General features: G+C 37.0%; 2 protein-coding genes across 4 annotated transcripts in view; one reads left to right on the top strand and one right to left on the bottom strand.

The window, feature by feature from the left end:
* Window positions 1-16,703, top strand: part of MYOZ2 (myozenin 2) — a 48,406-nt gene extending 31,703 nt beyond the window's left edge. For both annotated transcript variants that reach the window (XM_008992768.5, XM_002745444.6), the window contains one exon: window positions 16,281-16,703. In XM_008992768.5, coding sequence (XP_008991016.1) covers window positions 16,281-16,515 — 235 coding nt within the window. In that variant the 3' untranslated portion in view covers window positions 16,516-16,703. The remainder of the gene's footprint in view (window positions 1-16,280) is intronic.
* LOC144581759 (uncharacterized) overlaps window positions 6,106-17,473 on the bottom strand; it is a 31,305-nt gene continuing 19,937 nt past the window's right edge. The window contains exons 3-4 of one of the 2 annotated variants that reach the window (XM_078366568.1): window positions 10,075-10,183; window positions 6,106-7,454 (exon numbers count right to left, since the gene is read on the bottom strand). In XM_078366568.1, the coding sequence (XP_078222694.1) occupies window positions 7,324-7,454; window positions 10,075-10,183 (240 nt within the window). In that variant the 3' untranslated portion in view covers window positions 6,106-7,323. The remainder of the gene's footprint in view (window positions 7,455-10,074; window positions 10,184-17,473) is intronic. The other variant, XR_013532974.1, reaches the window with a different exon arrangement.

The following is a 17,473-nucleotide window of genomic DNA, read 5'->3' as shown; positions in this document are numbered from 1 at the left end:
AATATTTAGGATATTCCCTAAACTTAGTTGATAACGCAGTAGCAGGATTGGAGAGGATTGCCTCCAGTTTTGAAATAAGTTCTACAGTGGGTAAACGCTATCAAGCAGCATCATATGCTACAAAGAAATTTTTCATTAAAGGAAGAATCAATTGATGCAGCAAAGATCATTGTTGTCTCATGTTAATAAATTGCCACAGTCATTCCATCATTCAGCAATCATCAACCTGATTAGTCGGCAGCTATCAACATTGAGGCAAACCCTCCACCAACAAAAAAATGTCAACTTACTGAAGGCTCAGATGACCATTAGCATTTGTTAGCAATAAAGTATTTGAAATTAAGGTATGTACTTTGTTTTTTAGACATACTATTCTTAAGAAAGCAATGCTGTTACTTAGTAGACTACAATACAGTGTAAACATAACTTTTATATACACTGGGAAATAAAAAATTTCATGTGACTTGCTCTATTGTGATATTCACTCTATTGCAGTGGTCTGAAACCAAACCTACGGTATCTTCAAAGTATGCCTGTAATTAAACCTTTGGTATAAATGCTTGCTAAATGAATAATACCAAAGGAAGTCACATAGGTAAGATTTTCACATCCAGCTATGGCAGACTACTTTATATCAGAACAACTTCATGAAAATAATCAGAAAAGCTAGTTTTAAAAAACGAGTTTTAAAAATGACTTAAAAGCCGCCAAGGAAGTGAGTACTTGAGGGCCAAGGTTCTGGAGACGAGGGAAATTTAGAGCTGTTAAACCAGCATGTGGTACCACTTTCTCCTTGGGGCATTTGTTGATTCATCAGCAACTCTAAAAGGCTAAAAAGCTGAGTAAACCTTTTGGCAGCTTCAAGTCTGAGAAGACCAAAAATAGGAGTATAGGGTCTTCTAACAAGGAGGGGTCTTGGTAAATATTCCATACTTTCACCTGGGAATCCTAAAGTGATATACTACTGTAATAACGGTGAATAAGTAATGGGTCAGCCTTCATAAAACTAAATATTGCTCTCAATCAACAAAATCTTAGATTGGATAAAGGCTATCTCCCTTAAATCAAACTGCCTGCCCTGACAATAATGAATCTCCTCTAGAAAAAAGATGACACCTCTTAGAGACTTCAATCATTCTATAGGTTTGTTTTTATTTATTTTGTTGTTGTGGTGGTGGTAGTGATAGAACAAAAACATTAACTATCTTCATCAGTTTAAGCATCCAGTTCAGTGGTATTCAGTATAACACTTCATAGCGTTGTACAGCCATCACTACCACCCTCTCCATAACTCTTCATCTGGTAAAACTGAAACTCTGTACCTATTAAACAATAACTCCCCATTCCTCCCTCTGCCACCATCAACTCCTGATGACCACCATTCTACTTTCTGTCTCTGTAATTTTTACCACTTTAAGAGCCTTGTATAAAGAGAATCCTACAGTATTTGTCTTTCTGTGGCTGGCTTATTTCACTTAATATAATGTCCTCATGTTAAAAATATATTTTGTAAGTTTATATTACCATAAAAATAAAAATATTGACTGCTACTAGGGGCTAGAGGGTGTTGTGATTGGGCAGGGACAATGGCTAGGGCTACGAAGTAGCTCTTGATATGTGTAGTCATTTCCAAGATTATTCATTTCATAGACATGTATACTTTATTAAGTTTTCTGTACTTGTGCTATATTAAATAACAGAAATGTTTTTAACATTCCATAAATTGAATTAATAACAGATTAGACATAGCTGAAGAGAGAATTGCTAAATTGAGGCAGAAAGTGTTCAAGCTGCAGCATGGAGAATATAGAATTTAAGATGCAAAAAAAACAGTAGAAGACAAGTTTGGAGCAGTAATAAAAATGGCAATATACGTATGTGATTGTAGCCTCAGAAGGGAATAAGAGAGAGACGCAATATTGTAAGAAGTAATGGCCTCGGATTTCTAAAAATTGACAAAAGACATCAAGCTTCAGGTTCAAGAAGTACCTACACCACCCAAGAAGGGTAAACGCAAGGTAAATCACACAAAAGGAACTTGACTGTAAAATAAAGACAATTAAGAAAATCTTAAAGCTAAGGAATAACAGATACATTATCTTAAAATAAGTAAAAGTAAGACAACTGATTTCCCAACTGAGATGATGGGAGAGAATGTATTAATACTTCTAAAATAATGAAATAAATAACAGCTAACCTATAATTGTATATCCAGTGAAAATATTATTTAAAGATAAAAGTTAAAAGAAAACATACTTAAACATTTTCAGAGAAAGATGCTATTTGTTTACCCCTGCCAAACAATAAGACAAGAAAAATAAATAAAAGGGGTTAGTATAGGAAAAGAAAAATAAAGATGCCATTATTCATGAATGACATGATTATGTCCATGGAAAATTGAAAAGAAGCTACCAGTAAATCATTAGGATTAATAAGTGAATTTAGCAGGAGCACAGAATGAAAGGTCATCATAAAAATAATAGTTATTTTTATATACTGCAATAAATAAGTAGAAAATAAATAATATTAATTAACTTTTACCTTATGATTTGTGCACTTTATGTAGCTTAGATGTCAATAAAATTTTTATTTCAAAAAAAATCACATAGGCAAAATAATCTCAATAGGTATCTGAGTCTTTATAAATGAAATGTGACAAAAGCCATTCTTTGAATTAGTCCAGAACAAAATCTAGTCATTTAAAATGAGGCTAAAATAATTTTTGGGTATAAAATTATTTTCAGGTTATTATTTTTCATTTATTATTTTCCCTATTGTAGATTAACATGACTTTATTTTACCAAACTACTCAAAATTATAAGAAAATGATTTGGCCAAAAATTTATTTTGTCATACAAATATTATACATATATATTTCTTAAAATAAAATGTTTTATTTCCTGATTATTAAATAATTTAACATAATATTACACAAAGTCTTTATTTTGATATGTTTATTTTTCACATTTTTTCCAAACACACACACACACACACACACACACACACACACACACAGAAGAAAGAGAAAAAGAGAAAGAAGCAAGCAATTTCCAGTTATTTCCAAAGTCCTTGCAAAGAGTAAAATAACACTGTTTGGTAGTTTCACATTATGATGTGTAATTATTAGATATTGCTGATAAAGCCTAGAGAGGTAAGATGTAGTCAAAAAGCATTCAGCAATGATAATGATTGGATGAAAATTGACTTCTAAGTCTAATCACAATTTCAAAATGTCCCAGAGTTTAATTCAACTTTGAATTTTTGTAGTTCTTCTGAGTGCATTCAAATTTTATGTTACGTTCAAATAATATTCTGTTAAACCCATGAGAAAAAGTAAACCAGGAGCAAAGAAGCTTGTAACCACCCAAAGAGTTCTCCTTGCCCCTGCCTAGGCAGAGCCGATTTATCAAGGCAGGAGAATTGGAATAGTTTAATTCACGCAGAACTGGCTGCATGATGAGAGACCAAAGTTCTATTTTTACTGAAACCAGTCTCCCTGAGGATCAGGCTTTTTAAGGAAAATCTGGTGGGTAGGGGGCTAGTGAGTCAGGGTGCTGATTGGTCAGGTGGGAAATGAAATCATAGTGAGTCGAAGCTGTCCTCTTGCGCTGAGTCAGTTCCTGGGTGGGAGCTACAAGACCAGATGAGCCAGTTTTTCTATCTGAGTGGTGCCAGCTGATCCATTGAGTACAGGGTCTACAAAATATCTCAAGCACTGTTCTAAGGTTTTACCATGGTGATGTTATTTCCAAGGAACAATTTGAGGAGGGTCAGAATCTTGCAGCCTCGAGCTGCATGACTCCTAAACGGTAACTTCTAATCTCGGCTAACTTGTTAGTTCTGCAAAAGCAATCTAGTCCCCAGGCAGGAAGGGGGTTTGTTTTGGGAAAGGGCTGTTATCATCATTGTTTTAAAGTTAAACTATAAGTTTCTCCCAAAGTTAGTTGGGCCTATTCCCAGGAATGGACGAGGAACAGCTCGAAGGTTAGAAACAAGATGGAGTCAGGTCAGATCCCTTCCACTGTTACAATTTTCTCAGTTACAATTTTGCAAAGGCAGTTCTGCTTCAAAAAGCTATATGACTTCGGGTATGTCACTTAACCTCTCATCTTAATTTCCTCATCTGCAAAATAAATTCTGTAATTATATGATTAAATACCTTTAAATATAGTACATTCATTAGCTATTTAGTAGAATAATTTATTTTAATTTTTATACAATCATTTTACCTTATAGAATAATTAGTAATTATTATACATATAATGTATTATATGTCCAGCACTATTAATTTTCACAAATGTAATTCATCACTGACACATCAAATAAACAAGAAGGTATCTGTTGACTGTGAATCTGAATGAAAAAGGCTTACCCTTCATTACATAGATGATGAAATAGAGAAATCATTTTAAGTCAGACCTATGTTTGAAGAATTTCTATGTTATGGGAATTGGGGAGGTAGATGCACAGTTATTTTTCAGTAGACTATTTCAGATCTTTCCTTGGAAATATTTGCTTCACTAACTTTGACTTAAACTTGAAGCTATTTTCAGGAATCTTAAAAATCTTACGAGTATTCTCTCACTTTGAAAGCTTAACATCTCTATTAATGGACTCTCTTTAATTTGTGTGTTGAGGGCAATCAAATTCAAACAAACAGGATGTAGCCTCAATGGTGCCAAGGAAAAGAAAACTGCTTTTCAAACAGTGGCTCGTCCCTGGATCTGTGGTAGGGGATGGGAGGTGGGTGATGAAAGAAAAAAAAAAATGTTTTCTTTTATAAGAGAAGAAAATGACTCACAAATCAGTTAAAAAAAAAAAAAAAAAAAAGACCAACAGTACTGGATGAAAAGAGGAAAAGCAACCCACTAAATGCTAACCCAAATACTGTATTCTAGTGCAGAGGGATGTATCTTCTTTGATGTAATTCAGAAAACAAAATAACTGAATGAATTCATTTCTGGAATTAGTAAATACAAGATTAATTGAGTAATTTTTGCTTAAATCTAGAAATGTTCAATTGCAGTCTCTTGCATCTAATGAATAACTATTTATTCTTAAAAATCCAAATAATGAGCGGGGTACAGTGGCTCACACCTGTGATCCCAACACTTTGGGAGGCAGATGACTTGGGGCTAGGAGTTTAAAACCAGCATGGCCAACATGGTGAAACTCTGTTTCTACTAAAAACACAAAAATTAGCAAGGTGTGGTAGTAGATGCCTGTAATCCCAGCTACTTGGGAGGCTGAGGCAGAAGACTCGTTTGAACCCAGGAGACAGACGTTGCTGTGAATCGAGATCATCCCATTGCACTCCAGCCTGGGTGACAGTGAGACTCCATCTCAAAAAAAAAAAAAAAAAAAAAAAAATCCAAGTAATGGGTGTGTGACCTGTGCAATTGCATGGGGCCCCACATTTATTTATTTCAAAGGGCCATGTTTGATATGATGCTCTGCTGTTTCTTTCTTGAAATTCCTAATAATTTCTGAACAAGGGACATTGTGTTTTCATTTTACACTGGGTTTGGAAAATTAGGTAGCTGGTTCCTATCTCAAGCTCAAAAGTGAAGAAATGTGCCCTGACCCACCGGCAGACTAAGGGCTAAGGTGCTTCTTACCCTAGACTTCTCTGCAGTCAGAACATTCTTCTCTTAGAATAACTAGCTTATTCCATGAGGTGTTTTTCCTCATGTTTCACCATCTTTGCTTTCATTGAGGTTAAGATCTACAATGTTTTTGTGTTTGGTTCCCTAGCACGCAGCATTGTATCTAGACATGTTAAGAAATCAGTAATTTGTTGCATGAATAAATGGGTTAATCAACCCTTGAACATACTTTTTGTTTTGTTTTCTTTCTTTTTTTTTTTTAGACAGTCTCACTCTTGTCGCACAGGATGGAGTGCACTGGCACGATTTCGGCTCACTGCAACCTCCACCTCCTGGGTTCAAATAATTCTGCTTTAGCCTCCAGAGTAGCTGGGATTACAGGCACCTGCCACCACACCTAGCTAATTGTTTGTATTTTGAGTAGAGACAGCATTTTGCCATGTTGGCCAGGCTGGTTTTGAATTTCTAATCTTGGGTGATCTGCCCACCTCGGCCTCCCAAAGTGCTGGGATTATAGCCATGAGCCACTGTGCCCAGCTCTGAACAAACTATTGACATAGAACAGCAAGTTTTTGAAAATGATAAACTATTATGTTAAACATCTTGAACATCTGAGATAAGAAGTTTTCTTTTGTACTCAATCAAATTTGAGTCATAAAGACTTTTCAAGTTACTAAACCAGATAACAAAATGTGGGGCCCTGAATCATCTAGTGTATCATGAAGGTGACAGCAACTTGGTGTAACATCATTAGACGCAACTTTTTTAGACGTAGTCTCACTCTTGTTGCAAAGCCTGGAGTGCAGTGGCGTGATCTTGGTTCACTGCAACCTCCACCTCCTGGGTTGAAACAATTCTGCCTTAGCCTCCAGAGTAGCTCATGCCTGTAATCTCTCTAGAGTGGATGAGAGGAATTGGAAATCAGTATGCAATTAGAGGGGCCAACTTTAGGAACAAGACAGGCAACTCATCATTGGGAGGAAAAGGTGGGCAGATCACCCAAGGCTGGGAGCTCAAGACCAGCCTAGCCACAATGGCAAAACCCCATCTCTACTAAAAAAAAAAAACAATTAGCTAGGGGTCATGGCAGGCACCTGTAATCCCAGCTATTCTGGAGGCTGAAGCAGAATTGTTTAAATCCAGGAGATGGAGGTTGCAGTGAGCTGAGATTGCCCAACTGCTTAAGTGGGTTGAGATTCCGAAACATACTGCTCTACTTAGAAAGTGATCTGAGAAAGCTCAGCACTCCTGAAGAATTATTTCATGGGGCTGTGGTGTAGGGCAGTGATGAGGAAAGCAGGACACCAGTGAGTCTGGCTGCCTGGGTTCAAATCCTGGTTCTAGAACTTAATAGGAGAATGTCTTTGGGCAAGTCATGTAACTTACCTATGCTTGTTAAATGGGGATATTAATAGAACAACTCATAAGATTGTTGTAAGGATTTAATGAGAAAATCATGTACCTTATGAGTTGTTCATGCCCAGGCCCTAAAAACATTGTTCCGGAAGAGAGATTAATTTGGAAAAAGAACTTTAAGTACTTAGATTATCATTCAGGTACCTTATAATTATTAAACTTTATAAGGCATAGTAATGATGGAAGCCAATTTACTGAGTGGATACCATGTATCAGGCACTGCTTTAAGCACTTTTCAAACCCTATCGGTATGGGAATCACCTTGAGCTTTTGTCAAAGTGCAGGCTTCAATTCAGTAAGTTTAGGATGTGCTCTGAGATTCTGTAGTTCTAATCAGTTCCCAGAAGAAACCAGTGCTGCTATCTGCAACCACACACTGAATACCAGAAGGCAGAGGCTGCAGTGAGCTGAGATCATGCCACTGCACTGTCTCTAAAAAAAAAGAAAAGAAAGAAAAAGAAAAAAAAGTGAGACTCTGTCTTCAAAAAAAAAAAAAAGTATGCTCTTTATTTCAATAATGCTTCAGTTCCACATACCAAGGCCATGCCATTTTTTTAAAGACCATGAATCCCTTTACCCACAATTTCTACCTAGCCAGATTTTGTAGTTCGTCATTATGATCATTCCATTTTATACACCTTTTATCTTCCTCTCATCTCTCTTCAACTGCTGTACCCAACTGCTAAGGCTCCAATTCTGGTTAAGTCCAGAATCCATCTACTTTGCATCCATATTTAAGCAGCTGAATGTGGCTGGATAAAAACACACAGTTTTGCTATCTCCCCTTAAAGTGATTACCACAAACCTCAGCACTGCCAAAAGATCCAACAACATTCTCTAGCCAATTCAGTCTGTCAATCTCCTAGAAGACAATTCACACCTTCTCCTTAACAAACATCCTATACCTTGCCCTACTCATCACTGTCAACTGATGGGATCACTTTTTATTTCTCAAACAAAAGTGGAAGCAAATTGGAAGAGACCTACCTTATCTTCTCATTACCAGATTTGCCAGTTGGGTGCATTTGAACTCACATAGTCTGCCTTTTCTCTTCAAAGAGCTGAGGAGTTGCCTGTCTTGTTCCTAAAGTCAGCCCGGCTAATTGCATACCGATTTCCAATTCCTCTCATCCACTCTAGGACTTACCCTGCAATCATTCCTTCTCTTGCCTGCATCATTTGTTTTTCTCTCTGTTGGGTTCATCCTATCAGCATATGCACATACTAAAATGCCTCCCATGTTTAATAAAAAATCTCTTTTCCCCAGGCTCCTTTACAATTACCTCAAATTTCTACGCTTTTTCTTGACAGTAAAAAGTCCTCAAAGATTGCCTATTTTGTTGTCTATATTTCCTAATGTCACATTCTCTCTTGAATTCATTTTAATCCATTCCACTGTTCCACTTAAAGAGCGAATCCCCATGTTATCACATCCGATGCTGAATTCTCAGTGATCAATTTACTCAGCTTCACAGCAGTATATGAAATGGCTGATCATTCCCTCTTCCAAGAAATAATTGTGTTCCTTGGTTTTTTGATCATCAAACTCCCCAGATCTTTCTTCTTCTCAGACTTCATTGCTGGCTCCTCCCCTTTCAAACTCCGTATGGTAGGCACTGACTTCTCTTTATTTACACTCCTTCCGGGCTGTGATTATATGCAGTTCCAAAGTTCTAAATATCACCTACATGCTGATAATGCCAATGATATACTCAGCCTGAACTTTTCCCTGGGCTTCACTCCTTCACTGGACATCATGCACAGGATGGGTAGCAAACATACAAAAATTAACATGTTAAATGAAACTCAATTTCTAGCTCTAAACAACTCCTTTTCCAATGTGCCTCATCTCAGTAAATTGCATATTTATATTCCCTGTTGCCATAAACAATCTAGGATTTACTCTTAATTCCATTTTCACCTTATACTCCATACCATCAGCGAAATCCTATTAGGTCTATTTTCTCAATTTTTTTTTGAGACAGAGTCTCACTCTGTCACCCAGGCTGGAGTGCAGTAGTGCAATCCCAGCTCACTGTAGTCTCTGCTTCCTGGATTCAAGTGATTCTGCCATCTCAGCCTCCTGAGTAGGTGGAACTAAAAATCACCTGCCACCTATCCTGGCTAATTTTTGTATTTTTAGTAGAAATGGATGTTTCGCCATGTTGGCCAGGCTAGTCTCAAACTTCAGACCTTAGGTGATCCATCTGCCTCAGCCTTTCAAAGTGTTGGGATAACAGGCATGAGCTATGGCACCTGGCTATTAGGTCTATTTTCAAAATGCAGTCACCCTAGTCCAAACTGCCATCATTTCTTGCTTTTATTACTGCAAAATCTTTCAGATTGGACTTGGTGCTTTCACTCTGGCCCTCCTTTAAGCTGTTCTCCACAGAACAGCCAGAAAGAGATTATTTAAAAATGAAAACCAGGTCACTTTCCCTTCCAACAAAAAACTTTGTAACTGTTACACATAAAATAAAATCCAAACTTGTTAGCATGGCCTGGAAGACCTTATAGTCATGGCCCCTGTCAATCTCCAGCCACATCTTGCATGACTTTCCTCAAACTCACCCAGCTCTATCCACACTGGCCTTCTACTGTTTCTGACATAATAGACTCCTTCTCATGTTGAGGCCTTTGCCCTTATTTCCTTAGGCCTGAAATGCTTTCCTCAGATTTTCAGTAGATCATTCCTTCACATCTTTCCGAGTTTTGCTAAAATGTCATCTCACAGAGCACTACCCGAAAATTTATTTAAATAGTACTCTTCTGGACTAAAATTCCACAGTGATATGGATACAAAGAACAAACTCTCATCTACTTACTCTCCTTTATTTTTCTTCATAGTTCTTTTTTAATTACCTTATAATATTATAAATTTACCTATTCCTTTCCTAAAAGTGAATCTCCCTATCTACAGGGTAGCACCCAGAGAGAGCTGCAACGTCATCTGTTTCATTCAACATTACGATCTTAGTGCATGTCTTTGTGCTGCGGTAACAAAATACCTAAGACTGGATAATTCATAAAGGACAGAAATGTATTTCCTCACGGTTCTGGAGCTTGGGAAGTCCAAGATCAAAGTGCCAGCATTTGGTGTCTGGCGAGGGTCTTCTCGGTGTGTCCTCACATGGCAGAAGAAGTGAACACTGTGTTCTCACCTGATGGATGTGAGAAGGGCAGAAAAAGGCTTAAGCTAGTTCTTTCTAGCCTCTTTATAAGGCACTAATCCATTAATAGGGCGGCACCCTCATGACTCAGTAAGTTCCCAAAAGGCCCCACCTCTTAATACCACCACAGTAAGGATTAAGTTTCAACACACAATTTTTGGGAGACATTCAGATCACAGCAACATCTAAAAGAGTACCTGGTACATAGTAGGCACACATTAAATATGTATGTTAAATGGTGAATGGATTTTATGAAATGATTAGGGAATCATGTGTTGTGTATGTCAAGTAATTGACCTTTTATCAAGATGATATTTCAGGCTAGCTAGTCTGACTCCAGAATCCCATCTTTTAGACTTTTCAATTTTTTTTTTTTGGCCAATGTGCTATAAATTCTACCTTGTTTACTTTTATCGCCTGTGGTGATCTGGAGGGAAGAAATCCTGTTTTAACTTCTACCCATCATTGTTGTTAGCTTAGTCAACTGTATATATGAATGATATCTTTAATAATTACATTCAAGAACAAAGCAATAACTTCTGATTCCCACCTATGGGAGGATGAGAAATATGCCCTCTTTACTCCACTCTCATCCCCTGCTTGCCATCTAATACTTGTTAATTTAATCTGCATACCACTATTTGCCTTTCTGTCATATAAATATTTTAAACAAGACAAATATTCTTTTCCAAGAATAGCAACTTGCTTTTGTATTTAATTTTCATAATCATATTTTTATTTTTTTTTATGATGGATTCTCACTCCTGTCACCCAGGCTAAAGTGCAGTGGGGCAGTCTCGGTTTACTGAAACCTCCACTTCCTGGGTTCAAGCGATTCTCCTGCCTCAACCTCCTGAGTAACTGGGATTACAGGCACGTGCGACCATGCCCAGCTAATTTTTGTATTTTTTAGTAGACACGGGGTTTCACCATGTTGGCCAGGCTGGTTTTGAACTCCTGACCACAGGTGATCTACCCACCTCGGCCTCCCAAAGTGCCGGGATTACAGGCATGAGCCACTGCGCTCAACCTGTGATCACATTTTTAAAGTGGCTTTCATTCTCATTGCCAGTACTGTTTATATTATGCTATTTGAATTATTTATCCATCATTTATCTGGAGTATGACTTCAAATAGTTCTCTTAGGAAGGGAACACCAGTCTGAGTCTATGAATATCTATAATACTTATATATTTTTTACTTTGGTACATGAATAACTACTTGGTCACAGTCTTTTCTCCACAACACCTATTTGATACTATCTTCATTGATATGTAAGTTTTGTAAAAGATTATGGACAGCCTCACTTTCATTTCTTTCATACATTCCTTCCCACTTCCCTCCATGCATGGCTCATTATATTAAAAAATTAAAATTCCGACAAGGAATCTCCAAGTAGCATCTTTTTTTTTTTTTTTTTTGAGACAGAGTCTCGTTCCGTTGCCAGGCGCCAGGCTGGAGTGCGGTGGCGCAATCTCGGCTCACTGCAACCTCCGCCTCCCGGGTTCAAGCAATTCTCCTGCGGCAGTCTCCCGAGTAGCTAGGACTACAGGCATGAGCCACCAAGCCCAGCTAATTTTTTTTTTGTATTTTTAGTAGAGTCGGGGTTTCACCATGTTGGGTTTTTTTTCTTTTTAACTTTGTCTAGTACTTGGTGACTCCTTTTCCTCTATAATCTCTTCTTCCTTCAACTCAGGAGAGCTGCTTTCTATATCTTTGGTTCATGATTGTGTTCATAATGTTCTGTTTTCTTCCACTGGAAAGTTGAATATCCTCATCTGGACTCTAGTTTGTTTTTCATCACATTGTCCGCTCCCTGTGCATTCTGGGAGAGTTCTTGTACATAATTTAGTATGCCTTTTTTTTTTTTAATAAAAAATAATGTAAAATTTTATTTTCTTCTTAATAGATTGCAAGTTCTTTGAGAGTAAAAACGACGACTTTCATTTTCACTTATTTGCTTCCAGCATGTTCCTGGAAAATAATGGTTATTCATAATAACTATTTGGTTTTCTTAGATGGATAAGATATATGTGATGGGGGTTTATCAACTTACTAGAAAAACTATGGCATAGTACTGAAGGGGAGAATTTGGAGGCTATCTTGAGGAGTATATATGTATTAAACATTCTGCAGGCAAGAGCCCAGCATTTAATACATACAGAAAAGAATGAACACCTATATGTTACATACATTTAAAAAGAACTACAAATTTAAAAAATTTGGAATTTGATTTATACAAACTGAATTTTAGAGATGTATTATTATTATAAAACTGTAAATATCATAGAGTTCAAAGCATACACTGAAGAACAGAATATCCAACAAATATTTTAAAACAAGATTTTATTGTTTTAGAAGTGTGATAGTAAAATTTCAAATCAACATACAAAATTTCCAATTCAAGTTTCTGACCTATCCTAATACAGTTTTCAGAAACTTTTCAGGATTATTTTTTCCACTGTGCATAATAAAAACTTTTTAGAAGAGGAAAGTGTCAAATTATATTGCAAGTTAAAAGCAACAGATTTCTCATGCCATCGAAATAATTTTGAAACAAAATATGACAAACACAGTTCACCTGCAGTTCCCACAGGCTATGATAACTATTATCAGCAACAAACATATTTAGCTCCTATCAGATTGGTTGGATAAAGGATGTAATGCCTGATGCTTGAAGTACTGTTGGCTTTACTCTACTTCCAGCAGTCTGAGTGCTTCTTACATAGGTCTTCCTAATGAATTAAGTCTCCTTCTGCATCCCCAACCTAGATTATGATACCTTAGGAAGGACAGAGTAGTCATCAGTCACAAAAAGGCAACTTCTAATAAAGAAGTTGCATGACACTGTAATACAACCGTCCTGAACCTTTTTGGCACCAGGGACCAGTTTTGTGGACAATATTTCTGAGAATGGGGGAAGGGGTGTAGGGGTAGCAGGGCAGGGGGAGATGGTTTCACATCATCAGGCATTAGTTAGATTCTTATAAAGAGCCTGCAGCCTAGATTTCTCATATGTAAAGTTCACAATCGGGTTTGCACTCCTATAAGAATCTAATGCCACTGCTGCTCTGGCAGGAGGTGGAGCTCAGGTGGTAATGCTCGCTCACCTACTACTCACCTCCTGCCAGTGGCCTGGTTCCTAACAGACCATGGGTGATTGGTCTGTGGTCTAAGCGTTGGGTACCCTTGCTGTAACAGATGCAGTGGAGATATATAAAAAAAAATAGAATATGACTTTCCTTTTTACAGACTAAAATCTATTTGGGAAGGGAAAAATTTAATTGAAATGAAAGTAACGGAATCGAATTTGTAGCAGATGGTACATATTCATTTCTTTATTAATTCTTTAATAAAAGAACACAGAAATTAAACCATTCAAGAAAGACTGTGACTGGCCTACAAAGAAAATAAGATCTCTTTGAGGTTTTAAAATAATCTTCACAATATTAGAGAGTTTATATAGTCATGCCAGGTCCTATGGTACAATGCATTATACGAGTATATCATAATGAATTACAAAGATACATCAAAGAAAATTCCAATCTTCTTAGAGTACAGAATACAGTCTGGTAAGAAACAAGGCATACATACTAATGAATATGATGAAAGATATAAAATAGGGTCATGGGGAGGTGAAAATAGAAGTCATGGAAATTTTGGGATGGAAAGCTTACTTCTGGCTGTGAGAAATTGGGAAAGCTTCAAGTAAGTTAAATGTGAATGAGGGCTTAAAGGGGATTTAGAAATATTGTTGTAAATATCAGAGTACTCCAAGCAGAGAAAGAGAGAAAAAAAAGAGTATGAGTAGAGGCAGTGAGGTAGGAGAGCATAAATGCAAAGAGCACGCAGTTAAAGGGTGTGTGAAAGTGAATAGGGCAAAACCTGCATGCTTGACCTCTCCACTGGGATGTCTAAATCATGTTTTCCACCCACGGACCAAACTTGTTCTTTTCTGTCTTCCACCAGTCAGTTGCTAAAACTCTATATAAAGGAGTTTTCCTTGATTTATCTATTTTCCTCGTAGTTTTAATCCAATTTATCAGCAAATCCTGTTGACTCTAACTGTAAAGCACATCCTGAATCCACCCACTTCTTTCCATCTTTACATAAAACACCTGAAATACAAGTCATCATTTCTTGCTTGAGTTGCTACAATAGGTTCCCTCCTTCTACTGTTGTCTTACGATCTGTTCACACAGCAATAGCAGCAAGAATCATTCTTATAAAATTTAATTAGGTTATAGACTCTCCTGTTTACCACCCTACAATGATTCCTCTTCACATTTAAAAGGAAATCCATATTCCTTGCTTGGAAAAAGTCCCACAAAACTTTACCTTTCTGTCCCCACTTCCCTCTTCCCAGCCTCACCCACTAGTCTAAGGACATAAACCTTCTTTCCTTCCTTGAATGTGCCAACAATATTTCTGCCTTAGGGTCCTTGGCATTAGCTATTCTGTCTACTGCAAGTGCTAATGTACTTTAGCCATACTCTTCAATTCTAACTTCTGACCTTCAGATGGCTGTTTAAATGTCACCTCTTCAGAGAAGTCTTCCCTGGTGACACAATCTGAAGTAACTTTCTAGTCATTCAGCTATTCAGTATTACAACGCTATTTATATTTTAACTTTATGCATAGCTGTTATCACTGTTAGGTGTTTTTGTATATGGTTATGTTTAAGGTCTATCTCCTTCACTAGAATGTAAGAACTGAGACTTTGATTATATTGCTCACTTGGAACTGTGTCTGGTACTGAATGAATAATAAAATACTTAAATCAAAGTTAAAAACTTATGTGGGCTCTTGAATGCCAACATAAAGAAGCAGGGCTTCATTCAGAAGACAAATGGAAGAGTGCTAAAGTTTTTCAGGTAGAGATAGAAAGATGCAACAGACATACTTCTTGCTCTAAAAGAGTTTATAATTCACAGATAATCCAAACCAGATTATATTCTTAATAGGAGATGCTCACAATACAAAGTACCATTTCATTAGTAGAAAATGACTGACATAGAACAATTGATGCTACAGGAATGTGGCTAAGAAGTGTGGGCTGGGATAGTTTGAAGGGAGTTAGAACTGTAAGGCTGTAGGACATACACAAGTGAAGAAGGCAGGGAGAAAATTTCCTCTTTTTTATTTTCCGTTCCTTTCCTCCTTTCTTCCTTCTCTTCCTTTCCCCTCTTTTCCTCTTTCTCCTCACCTCCCCTCCCCTCCCGTCACCCCTCCTCTCCCCTCCCTTATCCTTTTCTTCCCTTCTCTTTTCCTTTCCTTTCTCATTTCTTTCATTCTTTCTTTTTTTCTGAGATGAGGTCTTGCTATGTCACCCAGGCTGGTCTCAAACTCCTAGGCTCAAATGATCCTTTTGCTTCAGCATCCCAGGTATTTGGGATTACAGATGTGAGCCACTGCATCCAGCAGGAAATATCTGTGGGTTTTTTTTTTTTTTGAGTTGGAGTCTCATGCTGTTGCCCAGACTAGAGTGCAGTGGCGTGATCTTGGCTCACTGCAACCTCTGTCTACAGAGTTCAAGTAATTCTCCTGCCTCAGTCTCCTTAATAGCTGGAATTATAGGTGCCTGCCACCATGCCTGACTCATTTTTGTATTGTTAGTAGAGACAGGATTTTAAAATGTTGACCAGGCTGGTCTCGAACTCCTGACCTCAGATGATCCTCCTGCCTTGGCCTCTCAAAGTGCTGATTACAGGCATGAGCCACCACACCTGGCCTAGAAATATCTTGAATAGGGGAAATATTGTTGGTAAAAGTGCAGAGGCAAGACGTGTCTGTAATGAGCTCAGTGTACAGGGAATAGATTAGTCCAAAACTAAGAGTATATACAAAGGAATTTCACATGAATTTGTTATCAATATTTGACTTTTTATAAAAGTATGGTCTTTAAAGTAGAAATGCTTGCTTCAGAGGTCAGAAAATAACAATCATACATAGACTATAAGTAAGCCCATAAAATCATGAATTAAACAACACAACCATGAAATCATGCCTATAAAATCATGAAATGGTTTTCTATTTTGACAAATAAATTTAAATATTAATATCTGCTTTCTTTTTTTATTTTCCACAGAGTTGCCACCCCATTTGGAGGTTTTGAAAAAGCATCAAAAATGGTTAAATTTAAAGTTCCAGATTTTGAGCTACTATTGCTAACAGATCCCAGGTTTATGTCCTTTGCCAATCCCCTTTCTGGCAGACGGTCCTTTAATAGGACTCCGAAGGGATGGATATCTGAGAATATTCCTATAGTAATAACAACTGAACCTACAGATGATACCACTGTACCAGAATCAGAAGACCTATGAAAAGAAAGTTATATGTGCCACATAAAACTCTGAATATAAAAGTTTCTGTTTTATTATTCTAATTACTGAAAAGGCAATTGCATTTTTCATTAGTAGCAACAATAGCAATCTAGCAATTCTCCTTTTATGACATTCAATTTCAATCTGAGATCAAATATTAATAAACAATTAGATATCTTACTTTAAAAGGCTTATAACTCACTTGTCTTCATTCATAATTTTGTTGTCACCTGGTTCAAAAAATCTAGACATTTTATTGCAAAAGTTTAGATAGAAAAGTAATTGACAACAAAGTTTCACCTTTGTCTCATTTTATATGATTTATTAAAGAGTAAGTTTTTCAAGTGGAATCTAGAATCAAAATACAGTGTGAGACATGTAGACTTATTCAGAGTTTCATCTAAGGGATGAAAGCTATGGAGGATTATGTACAGATTTATTGATGGAATAAAGGGTTAGGTGTGTCCTTTCTGGTGACCATGAGAAAATAATATGTTTTGATGAAGTCTTTCCATTAATCACTCTTAGAATTCTAAAGTGCTTTGCACTTTTCAATATGTTTTGAATCATTAGGTAATTATTCTGGATGATTTTCTCCACAGTTCAATTCAGTTATTATATTCAGTTAGTATTAAGTCCAGGAGACTTGCCAGGGTCTGTCCTACAGATTGTAGCTGCATGATGGATGAATAAATGCACTTAGACACAAATTTCCAGTGAACAAATGGGCTGGTGGTCGTGAGCCACTCACAGAGAGAGATTGCAGCTACATGACCTTGGCTAGTTGGCCTTCTCTGCATTTATTCAGTATGAATTTAATAACAGAGGCTCTAAGCTAACACATTTATAGAGGAAAATTACAGGCCAAGCTCTGAGGCCTAAAGCAAACACTATTAGAGGATAATCTCCTTGGTCGACCTCCCCACAAGAGGGCCATCCAGCTCAAATGTTAGTTTTA

The sequence above is a fragment of the Callithrix jacchus genome, chromosome 3, assembly GCF_049354715.1.
Source record: "Callithrix jacchus isolate 240 chromosome 3, calJac240_pri, whole genome shotgun sequence".
NCBI classification, from domain to species: Eukaryota; Metazoa; Chordata; class Mammalia; order Primates; family Cebidae; genus Callithrix; species Callithrix jacchus.
The sequence above is the reverse complement of the archived record's forward strand: the minus strand, read 5'-3'. Positions and strand labels throughout refer to the sequence as shown.